The 12,607-nt window shown below is 42.8% G+C and overlaps 1 protein-coding gene across 4 annotated transcripts in view; it reads right to left on the reverse strand.

Annotated features, from left to right (window-relative positions):
* The window catches only part of BEND5 (BEN domain containing 5), a 921,457-nt gene that overhangs the window by 204,058 nt on the left and 704,792 nt on the right, over nucleotides 1-12,607 (reverse strand). For 2 of the 4 annotated variants that reach the window (XM_035333424.1, XM_035333423.1), the window contains exon 7: nucleotides 12,430-12,519. The exons of the other annotated variants lie outside the window; for them this stretch is intronic. In XM_035333424.1, the coding sequence (XP_035189315.1) occupies nucleotides 12,430-12,519 (90 nt within the window). The remainder of the gene's footprint in view (nucleotides 1-12,429; nucleotides 12,520-12,607) is intronic. 4 annotated transcript variants of the gene reach the window in all.

Below are 12,607 nucleotides of genomic sequence, written 5' to 3' on the forward strand. Positions count from 1 at the left end.
CATTATTTCATGGTGTCTGTCTCCTCTTCCTTACAGCAATGGGATTCCCACTAGCTTAAAAATATATATATATACCCACATGAAGCAGCAGAGTGAGGCCAAGACAGGATTTGTCTGGCAAGTGCTAGACTAAACAGAAGGGAGCAGACTGCCTCCTGACCTCTGCAGTGATGAATCCGCACCTCAGCCACTTAATTACCCTGATGTAGTTTGCTTAACTACAAACTAATCTCGCCCAGGCCTAGTGGGCAGCCATACAATTCTCCAGTAAAATTGGCACAACAGCAAAACCTGTGGAATCGACTTGAAAGAACGTGTCAGGCTGTCAAAGAGAGGACACATCAGCAGGAGTGTGCAGCTGCTGCGGGATTGCCCGAAGGGTTCATAAATTCAGTGCACAGCACAACCTGAGTGGGTGGCTTTGTTGGTTAGCTTTGTTTTCTTTAATTTTCCTAATATGCTGTAAGGAGCTTGGAGTTCTCTTTGCATCAAAATAAGTCTACCAACATGCCCTGGATGATGCCTCTCTTTTCCTCCTGGGAGAAAACAAAAGAGTTCCTGGGGAAACACTGCAGGAATCAGAGGATCTTGCTTTATTAATGTATTACTTGGGATTTATCAGAATAATTCTAAAGATGTTGCTTCAGAAGATGTGTTTGGTCATCATTATTATTCAAAGTCTGTCTTTCCCATGAGTGCAAGTCCTCCAGACAGTATGAAAAACATTTGCTGGATTATGGCCCTCAATTTTTACAGAATTAACTAATGTTCAATACAACTATAACAGAAATATTCAGGGAGATTCTGCCTTCCCTGATGTGTTAGACAAGAGGATCACAATCCTGAAAAATGGCTTGATGGCAAGGGGGAAAATGCACACAGAATAGGAAGATCCAGAATGCATGAACCACGGTTAAGCAGGCATTTTGCATTCTTTGCAGAATTAACTCAGGAATCCTTGCGTTATTTCCTGCTATCATCACCTTACAAAACATCAGTCTTTTTACCATGGCCCTGAAGGGGAGGTTCAGCTGAACATCAACAGCTCACACAGCACTAGCAAAGAGGAAAAAAGAAAAAAAGTCACTTTTCTCCATTTTTTTTTGTTTTAGTTTTGGAGTTAAGGGTCTAGGCTATTATGTTATTGATGCTCCACTGAGGACCAGTCTGAGCTTCCGAAAGGCTGAAAGATGACTATTCTCTTCCCCTCCATAACAACTGAACATTTGGATGTCAGGAGCTCTTCTGGGACCAACAAGAGGATTGCACCACAAGTGCAAAATTTTCCAAGTTGCCCGCACCTGGAAAAAGATTCCCAGCAGAGCTTTATAAGCAATGGAAAAAACCCACACCACCAGGGAGGACAGGGCAGACTTTATTCCACCTGGGAAACTACTAAAGTTTTCTGGAGAGCATGGAATAGCCAAAGATGACAACACTTCTTTCAAGCCTTTTTCTGGACTGTCTCGCCAGGACTCTGAGCCCTCCCTATGTCCAGAGTTACCTCCTCAAAGCCTGGCAGCTAGCTCTGCCTTTCCCTGGGGACCAGGAACCTTTGGGTTTCCTGTGGGCTTAGTTTAACAAAGGTGGGAAGTGGAAATGGAGGGATGGATGGCCTAACACCTCTCACATTTCTGCATATTCAGTAAGTGAAAACAAGCAGCCATGCTGTGCTCTTAGTATTATGGCATTAACTATTGTAGCAATAGGAACTATGGAAGTCTCCAGAAAACAAATAAGAACTACTGAAGATGGATAGATCAGTCCAAGCAAAGAATGTGCTATAAACCAAGAAAGCAAAAGATAGATTTCTCTGGAGGGAGACAGTATTCATTTACATATGAAAATCTAATACACAGTGAGAAAGAAAAAAGGCACTGCATAAATAATGTTAGGAAAAAATGAAAAATATCTTTTTAAACACATTCTAAAAATGGTTTCCAACATCTGCAAATGTGCTGCTCAGTCAACTAGAGACCCAGGAGCAATAGGTAGGAAGCAGGCAGGCACACCAAGCTCTATCACAGAGACCAGAGGGGCACTGCCGAAGCAGTCATTCAGTTATACTTTGCAGTTTCCTTCAACTGTAGACTGCTGCAAGAGTATATTGGGGAGCATCTCTGTTAAATTGCCTTGACCTTCAGTGGTCCACAGGTACTTGCTAGTAGACACTGTCACAAGTGGGGTACTCCGCTAGACATTTGCCCTGGATTTGCACCTCAGAAAAACACCTGAAAGTACCAGACAAGTAAAACCAACTGCTTGTGAGAGAAAATAGGTTTGCATCCATTTCTCCTTTGGTGGTGGAGGCTGAGCAGTTCTGATCAGCATCAAAGAACAGTCAAAATGAAATGAAGCACAGAAGTCCATCTGCAGAGCAAAGTCCAACTTCAGCCTCTGCATACATCGAAAGCAGGGACTGTGTGCAACACCTGAACAACCTCCTGGTGACTCATGAGCTGACCAGACTGGGGAAAGAAGTGATTTATTAAACAAAAACCTAATCCTCTGGGAAGATACAATCGCCAAGAAATTGCTGGCTGCATTTGAATTTTCTCTCCTTCAATTTGAGATGAAAGTTGTGTATCTGCAGGTTGCTTCCAGAGCTGCTGGAGGGGACGTGTTGGGTAGCTGCTTACAGCAGTTTCCAGCAGGGAAAATATTTTTTTCTGTGATTTGCTTTTTTTGTTAAGACAAAAACAAACAAAAAAGCAACAAGGTGACCACATGTCTACACAAGAAAAGCATTGCAGCAGTCTGCCCCTTACCAATGAAGAGGGATCTGTTCTTTTATTTACAGTGCATGGTATCCAGGCAAGAATAAGCTCCACAGAAAAAAAATTGGGCCACTGCCTGTCAAAGACAAGCTACTCGCTGCTAAGGAGCAGAATACGTTGTAAGCCCCCCATCTCAACACAACCTCCAACAAAACCTTACTGTGGAAACAGAGCTGTGCTGTAAATCCTGAAGGTGATGGTAATTAGCAATGAAGAAGGATACCCAGAGAGCAAACTGTCCTCACGTGAGTAGGGCTGCCACAAGCAACTGACATCTCTGCTTGTGAAGAGGTAAAATTCTCCAGGAGGGTACAAAGTACATGTTTCCATCTGAAAAGCGCAAGGGAGGAAGATAGCAAGATTCAACTTTCAGGGATTCTCTAAGCATTGAGGAGTTCTGTTGTTGCTGTTTTAGGAAGAAAAAACCCACAGCATTTCCTAAAGAATTCTGTTTGGAGACGTTCATTACAGAACCTACTTTGAAGCGTATTTAAGTAGGAATAAGATGCTCTTGTTCCAGAATAAGAATTGCTTAAGAAATAGTCTGCTGTACTCCACATTCACAGCCTGCCTCAGATGTAAATGAACTCTCAAGTGCCAGCAAGCCCTCAGACAGAACCTCTCCCCAAGCTCCTCTCAGCAATGGGTTTAGACTGGCAGCACTGTGACCACATAAGCTAATGTCAAGGCGTTATTTTTCCTCTTATCCCTGGCCATTAGGAACATCACTGAGAAGAAGAAAAAAAAAAAAAAAAAAAAAAAAAAAAAAAGAGTTCACGTCTCACCAGAGACCAAGAACATTTAGCTACACACAGTGAATGGATAGAATTTTAACATCTTGACCACAAGAATGCAACTTTAATAAGTAGCCTCTTTTGCTGAGTGAAAGATACAGACATGGGGGGTGGGGGCGCCACTGAAAACATTGGACAAACTGAGACGCCAGACTGACACGCACACTGCAGAGTACCAGCTTATTTCATAGCCACTACAGGGGATCTATCAGTAATATCATTAAAGGGCCAACTTTCCTGGTAAAGGTAGTTTTTTAGAGAGCCATACCACTGTTCAAAATCACCCCAAATCTACATTCTAACTCCTTGTCCACAAAGTATTTAACAGAGGTTTACCCAAGTATTAAGATTTCCATCAAAGCAATTTTCACCTACATTTCTTCCAGGATAAAATTAAGCAGAACTGGTAAAGTATTTGTGCCCACTTTTGGCTGGAGCACGTGCCCCATTACCCTCCTCTCAGTCCTCGGGGTGCAAAGCAGGACTGCACTGCAAGAGCAGAGACGATCTCCCCAAAGTGCTGTTCTCTCAGGCAGGAACTCGCTTTTATCATGAGTCCCTTCTACTTGCCCTCCAGAGGAGATTTAGGCTCGTTGCTCTTTACGCTGCAGGAGTCAAGGGGACATGCTTCTTCATAACCACGTACACAATACCTTGCGACAGGCACACACAAAGCATGTGAGCAATCTGTGCAGGGGCAGAGGCAGAATCTCACCCAGGTGCCCTTGTGTCAAAGAAAAGTCTCCAGCAGCCAAGTCCCAGTCACACATGAATGCCAGCTCCTCAGAGCAGCAGTTATAGCACTGCAGAAGGAGCAGGAAGGCAAGCACAGGGCACCTTGGAGACAAAAGAACTGAAAACAAAATGAAAACAAAAAGTTCAATTCAGCTGAACCGAGCCAGGGCAGGCAAAGAACAAAGGGTCAGAAGACAAGGCTGGAAACAATAGACCAGAAAGATTAATATCAGTTGTGAGGAAGATCTTGGACAATACTGAAAGGGAAGGAAAAGGATTAAAGTATAAAAACTAGAAGAGAGAACTAATTGTGAAGCCTGAGCTACCAGCACAACACCTGCAGCTTGATCAGTACATCTCACACACTACAGCCCTTACAGAAAGCAGAAAGGGCTTCAGTTTACAGCTTTGACTCCTTGAAATTAATGACAGTTACTCACTATCAGCCATTCCTTTTTTAATTAACAGCAGAGACACGCAGATGAAATCTGAAGACAACCCCCAACTTCCTATGGCTTTTTCCAGCTCTGTTCCGATTTCTGCATATTCATGCCCTGGTCCAATTCCACTGGGGCAAGACTTCAAGGATTCTCCCTGGGATTTCCCCCTAGCACCAGAAGCTCCAGCGGCATTTGACCATGCATGTAAAGCTCAGTTTCTTGGGGAAAAATACCTACACAGGACATGGATGCTCTTCGCCAGCTGGACAGCTGCACAGCCCCTGCTGGCAATGCCACAAGCAAGGCATCTAGCACCTCCAGCAGGCCTGTGCTCCCGTGCAGACTCAGAGAAACTGGGCAGCATGGGCATAACACCTCTCCCTACAAGGGCACAACTTGCTGCCCATGGCCATACAGAGAGCAATATGCATGTAAAATGGTCCTGACCTAACCGATAAATGGAAAGAGAAGAACATCTTAAAAATCCACCCGGACTGCCATTTCCAGTAGGCAAACAGACCATATTAAGGAAAGCTAAATGACCATGAAGTTCAGCTGTAGAAATATTTTCTTATTCCTATCCTCAGAAACCAACAAAGTGCCACAGTGTGCTATTACAAAGATGACGTGCTCTGCCCTGCAGGCAGGTTGGTTAGGGCTGGAAGGAAATGATCTTTAAGCTAATGCTATTCAGAAGTACGAGCAGTCAAGAAACATTGCAAAACCAGTATGTTTAAGAGATTAATTGGGCAATCCCACCCGGAGACAAAGCGAATTTGCCTGCTGTTGTGCAGTGAAGCTTTTCTCAATTCTCTCTCTTGAAGACCAAGGGCTCCTTTAACTGATTACTGTAAAGAGGATTAGTTAAGCAGAGGTAGTCAAAGGCCTGCCCTGGGCAAAGAGCAAACTGAATCAAACAAAACCACTTGACATTTCTTAGCTGCGTAGGCAAAGCTGACCTTGTTGTCCCAGGGATGAGGAGTTAAGACCGATCCATTCCTTCTGCTGGAAGACGCAAAGTGAGCATTCAGGGCTAGGCTCAGGGGGTGAGCCTGCCAGGTGAGCCCGATTTTTTAGTCCCACTGCTGCTGAGGGGATACAGGAGATAAGACATCAACTTCTGCTGATGGTAGCAAAAGGTGTCTCAGCCAGACAGCCTTCTCCCCAGATGCCCCAACTCCTTCCTCTGAGGTAGCCTGGCTCTCATGGGCCCTGGGGATTCCTTCTTCCTCTTGCAGACCACAGCCCCCACATCCACCCTGCCACCACCATGCCTTCCTTCTCTTCTGTGCAGGGGTTCACTGGCACATCCAGAAAGAACACACAGTATGAGTGAGCCACAAAACTACATAGCCAGAGAAATTTAACCTCATTAAAAGTTTTCTCCAGCTCAGGAAACCAGTCATGTAAGCTCTCATGCCTGCCTGACACCATAGTGATTTGATTCAAGATGTGGTATCTTATAACACCTAACATGGCAGAAATACTTCTAATGGCCTATTTACATCAACATTTATAAGAGGAGCTTTTATTTCCATTTCTCCAATATGGACATTTTATATTCTCACAACAACCTCTCTCCCCTGGGATACTTCACACTAAAATCCCATCCAGGAGATTTACAAGGGACAGACAATAGTGTATTTCATGTTGCTTTAGAAGTCAAGGAGAGTGTGTTTCCCTTTGTATTAAAGCTTAGGAGCTGTGCACTTAGAGAAAAAAAAAGTCTTAGTGAGAAGGATGAATGCAGTCTAACAACTTTAAGAGAGCCCTGCAGCTCATTTTATGCTTGGGCTGCTGAATTCTGTTGTCTTTGTCTACTTATCATTTAGTTTCCTGAACCCCTATAAAAGAGACCATGAACTGCAACTTCTGTTCACCATGTTCCCCTCACTACTTGTAAGTGCTAAGCTGTGGCTAAGTGAACAGAAGAGCGTTCCCATCTACTTCTGCCATAACTTATGCGTAACATCTTGCAGAATAACATTCATTTTATAGAAAGATTTTGCCCTTTTTTGAGCAAGACTTGCCACCTCTAGGTGAGAAATGTGCAATGGCCGATGCATTTTCCTAAGGATTGCAAGTGAAAAAGGCGATTTGCAAAGGGTACAAGAAATACTGAAAGGGAATGTAAACTCAGCATTTTCATACCTCTGGGGTGGGAAGAGTATAAATCTCCCAAAAAGTGGAGCTTCTGTTTAGTTCATTTTCTTTGGTAAAAGAAAAGCAGCTGACAAACTGAAACCCTGGCAATGAAGAGCATTCCTGTGTCTGGGAGAATCACCAGACCTGCTGCACGGTCAAGGCAGAGCACCCCCCTGTATCCAAAGATGAACCACAAGCTAAGTCTTGATATGTATGGCAGCATTCATTTATTTGAGCCTAGATGTAGCCAGCAGAGTATACACATTTGCTTCTAGTGTCTTTCATTTGCCAGAGAAGACAGAAGTGAAACCTTACAATAATATAACAATCATGCATGTGTAATACCCACACACTGTGGAATCCTATTTGGTTTCCTCCTCTGGTAAGAAATATAGCTGAGAAATGAAGATTTGGCATGCTAGGAGGAAGAATATCACAAATGATGCATCTAGAATGAGGTTAGAACTGATGCAAATCTTCCATTTATTTAGACAAATTCAGCCTGATGTGAAGTCCAACTGATAATGCCCTCAAGCTTCTGAGGCCCCCATCATTACCACAACAGGCACTTTCTGGACTCAGTGCTTTTAGCCAGCACAGCTGCCCAGCTGCCTGCTGCTTCCAAATCAACCTATACCAATGCCTACAGGACTCAATTTCTCTAGGTGAAATTTATCCCCATGAAAGAGCTAAGCAAGATCACCACCTCTGTTACTTCAGAAAGGATCTTTTCACATGTAAAGGCTTCATTAGCTGCATTTACTCTTGCATTTAAAACATGCCTTGTCCTGTCTTTCAGCTATCACTTATGCCCTAATGCCCAAAGATTTATGCTTAGTGAAGGAAGTAGAAAAAAAAACTTAATCCAGACACAGCTTATTCCTCCTATTTCCTCATAATAAAAGACAAAGATTGGCAGAAATTCCAAGCAGAAGCAACAAGTTCAGAAATGACTTTTTGCATATACAGCTGCCTTTCCTAAAAGCAAAAACAAAAACAAAACAAAACAAAACAAAAAAACAAACAAAAAAACAAGTTCCAGTCTTGTTGCAGCAACTTTGCTCTTATTAATTTCTTCAGGGATTCTCCAGGAACAAATTCAAAGAATCTGAAGGCACTGCCTCCATGAAGTGAACCAGACAACTGCCACCACTTCTAAGAAGACATCTTGGAGTCTGTCCTAGAATAAGATCCTTTACAGCACACGGAGATGGAGAAGAGTACCTTAGTCATGTAGAGAGCAAGTTCAATAACCCATTATCCTGGTGAATTATTATACAATAGCAGAGAGAGCTGGTGGAAAATTTGTTTTCAGGAACTTTGTCCCCTTCTACCCCATTTTTCAAACTTTAAATCAAAAATTGTACAAAAGTTTATATTTTTTCCCCTGCCCTCTAGTGGCAAGAGGGTGGGGGTTAAAACCGCAGACCGAGAACACTCACAGAAAACCAAAAAAGACATTGACTGGTGTAGTCTGGTTTTTCATTTCATATCATTTGATTTAAGGTGAAGCAAGAGGGAGCATTCATTTAAACAGCTGTAATGAAAAGAGATTGATTGAAAAGTCATTTTTGTTCCATTTCCTATGGATAAGAGTCCCAGGTGTCTGTTTTCCTTACATTTTCTTTTTAACGGCTGTTCCCTATTCAGCCCATAAGCTTCAAGGTCAGCATTAGGTCAAATTGCATTTAGTACAAGACGCTCAGGATCTGAAAATCCCTCTCCTTCCCTTCTTGCACTAGGTCTTCCACCCTGGGCTCCCAGCCTAGCAAGCTTTAAAGTAAAATGCTTGGAGAAGAAATTTTAATTTTTGGATTTAAATGGCATAGTGGATGCCACATTGGCAAATGCATTACAGAGATGAAAAACAGCATCCTTCTAACAGAAGATCCTAAGTGTATGAGGAAAGTAAGTATGTGCCTACGTACATCTAGACATGCTTAAATTTGCAATTGCTGAATGATGGCAAAAGCAAAAACATACAGGAAAATGTAAACTCGCTAGCTACCATGTCTCCTGTAACACTCCATGTGCATTTGCTGTCTCCAACAAAGCAAGTCTAGCAGCCAGAGGAAGGAAAATAAGACTACAAGAACACTGGAAAAAAATACTCTTATTGCCAGATCTTGAATGAAATCCAAGCCTTTAGAAAGCTGGTGTAACACCAGTTTCTTGGATGGTAGGGACTTGTACATGGATTTTGCATTTTACACACATGCATGCTGCATAAGTATACAGGCATTATTTGATATTTGGTCCTATCTGAACTTCAGAAAGCCCTCTCAGAAATCAGAATAGCCAAAGAGAGATGAATTCAAGTTGTAAAATGAATTCTTTTTTTTTTTTTTCTTTTTTTTTTTTGTTGTTGTTGCACAATAAAAGCCCTTCAGGAGCAGCAGCGATTTTGGTCTGTTAGAAAATGGTCTGTAAGAGTAAACTGAAAACAAGAGTCCTCTACATCCTCAACCCTACTCCTACTTCCTCAGCCCCAAACATGACAAGCATCAATGCTCATGATCACCATCACAGCCCGAGGAGGAGGGTACTGTTCTACCTTTGAATGTAAAGGGTACTCATGTGATATACTGTCTGGTGACTAACTCTCCACCTCTGACCCCGAACTTCCCAATGAGCAGTTTAGAACTATCAGAAAAACTTCCTAAAAAGGCTAAATTCAAGCATTGTAAGAACTCTTAAAACACCAAAACAGAAACAAAAGGTTCTTAATCCATCTGTCTGTGAAGAGGCCCTTTGGGGTTTTATCTGCCTTTTAAGGAACTGAGCTACAGCTCAGCAGCTGCACCATGTGTGAAATATTATGGCACTTGTTTTTAACTGCTGGACGAGGTGTTTAATGATTCTAGGGAGGTCTGGCTACTGCTTCTAGCACTCCACAGCTGTAAGGAGAATAAGGTGTGTAGCCAAGTTTACAACACTTGTAACATCTGCAAGGATAAGGGGTATTTGCATCCAGAGCGTAGTTTTCAGTAGATTCTTCATAATGGAAGATGAAAACTGATAACAGAATCAATACAGCTCTGAATGGAGAGGAGCATTTATGGCCTTCTCCTACAGTTACACATGCTTGTTTACGTCTCATCTTTGGATAAACAGAAGACCAAGGATCAATAGTCAGGACCAAGTGTACATTGGTATATCAAGGCTAGATAACTTCCTTCGCAAGGTGTCTTGCCTAACCAAAAAGTGGAAGACAATAGGAAGCCAGCGCCAAGCCCCAGGAGGTTGATGTTGACGCTGCACACGTAGCTGTGTATCCTTAGCAGAGAGCAGGCCAAAGAGGGTAGGAAGAGACTCTGCTTCTCCAAAGACAGGTAAGGAGTTAATTATGCACTTAGTGCCTTAAAGAGGAAGACAGACCCTGAAATGAATTAAACATAAAAAAAATAAATAAATAAAAAAAGCTTGTAACTTATCTCTGGTTCCTCTATTGGCAGATTCTCCAGGCTTGGGCAGTCACAATTCTGCTCCTCCATGAGATGCTGCTTGCACCTGGGGAATCTTTGGGATTAACTTCCATATCTTAATACACGAGGTGGTAAGTATAATCAAGTATTCAAGAACAAATCTCTCTACTGAGGGAAAAAAACCCTGACACATTCCGTATGCACCGGGCTTGCATTTGGATATTAAATCTGCAGCATCTAACTCTGCCAAAATGCCTCCCAGGACTCCAGAAATAAAATTCTTTATTGTGCCTTCACTTGAGTGCCTGAGGGATCCTTTTCATCCCTTCTTTTGACCCTCCCATGCAAAAGTTTCCAAAGATGGAGGAAGCACCCACTTTCACATCTGGAAATGCTAGAAATAACACAGCGTCAGCCTTGAAATGTTTGCCATTTCTACTTGTCTTGACACTAATTATACACACAAGGCAGCTTCATCTGCACTGGGCAGAATGGCTCGATGCACAGCAGAGTTCAGTGCCTTCAGATCCGTGCATTTCCAAGTGAGTCAAGCGTGCATTATAACTGCAGTCACAGCAAGTTTCTGATGTGCTTCTCCAAGACTGACCCCTATTTTTTCTCTTACTTCCCCCCCTCTTCTTGTTTTATTTTATTTTTTTCTTTTCCTACAAAACAGTTTGAGAGAATCAGAGCATGACTTCCATCCAGTTGTTTCATCAGGCTAAACATGCCACCCACTTTTTCACATTTATTTTTTATTCCCCTTTTGAATAAACTCTGCATTATCTAAATAAAATAACTTAATTTACAAAATACCACCTCAGCAGCATGCCTCAGCCCTCGTTTTGCAGGGCTATGCCAACAGCCACAAACAGAATCAAAGCACCCAATTAAAAATCCATATTCATTAACAAACACCATGTATACTAAAATGCCCTGCATTGACTATGCCACCACAGGAGATGCAGCACTTGCTGAGTTTTCTTGCTCTCAGCCTGAAGCCCTGTTGTCTTAAAGGAAACATTTTACCTTTGCTAGCACACAGGCTGACAAGAAGAGGCCCAGTATCCTCTTAGCCCATCGGGCCAGGACAGCAGAAGTGACAGCTGTTGACCTTTTGCCTTAAAGAGATGCCAGACATGGGGCTTTGCCAGGCTGAGAAATACACAGAAGACCATGTAACTGTGCCAGACCTTCCACACTGAGGTCTTTAGGTACCAACAGGGCCAGTTGCAAACCAATCTGCAGCATTACGAGCAGCCAATATAATAAGCTCTGCATATGCTTGATTGATGCAACTCATTGGCTAGGCAAGGCCATACCCGAGCTGCTGCAGTAAATTAGCACATTCCCTTGGTTTCGGGGAAGTTACACTGATTTACACCATCAACAATTTATCACCGCAGAAAAATCACATACCATAAGTACAATATTTCAGACCTATACAATGAAGTTATATGAACGCATGCAAGGGTTATTTATTTATTTGTACCCACAAGCCTGAGATTTACAATTCTTTATAAATACAAGCTGGGTAATTTGCTTTCTATTTTTAGCAGGAATGCTTTGTGCAGGGAACAGCTGTCAGCCACTGGGAGCTGTGCTCCTCCGAGCAGCAGCTTCAGACAAATAGAGGCCTCTCAGAATTACACCAGAGAACTAGGGCCATTACTTTGCAGTGGAAAAAATTATTGAAAAAAGTAGACATCAAGAAAAAATAACAGAGTACCACTCCCAGAGCTTTTCCAGCAGGTTTTCCTACAGAAAGGAGCCGTATGGGATCACATTGCATGTGTGCATGTCAGACTGTCAAGTCTTCCTGAATAACCTCAGAGCCCACTGTCCAGTTCTGACCAAACTCCGCAAACATTCACAAGTCTCAGTGATGATGTATTCCCACTGACTTCAAAAAGACATACAGCTGGGTAGAGGTGAGAGAGTCATCTAGTGTCTTCACCAAGGGGAAAAATAAATAAATAAATAAATAAAAAGTCACATGAACACAGCCTTCTGTCAGACCAACAAAATCAGGCATACTCAGCAAGGGCATCCATAGGAAACCAGATCTGATCTTTCCTTTTTGTTACAAAACCGTGATGTTGCAGGCACTCACCTTGGCACACGAAGGAGGATGGCGTTTCCCCAGGGTGGACACGCGCAGTGATGAACACCACTTTCTGTTCTGCACCTGGACGCAGGTTCGCTGCAGCAGAGGGGGGTGGCAGGTGATGGCGGGGAAAAAAAGAGAGACAAAGATCCTTAAACCAGGTCCCATATGTAGGACACATGGG

This window comes from Oxyura jamaicensis, chromosome 8 (assembly GCF_011077185.1).
Source record: "Oxyura jamaicensis isolate SHBP4307 breed ruddy duck chromosome 8, BPBGC_Ojam_1.0, whole genome shotgun sequence".
NCBI lineage: Eukaryota > Metazoa > Chordata > Aves > Anseriformes > Anatidae > Oxyura > Oxyura jamaicensis.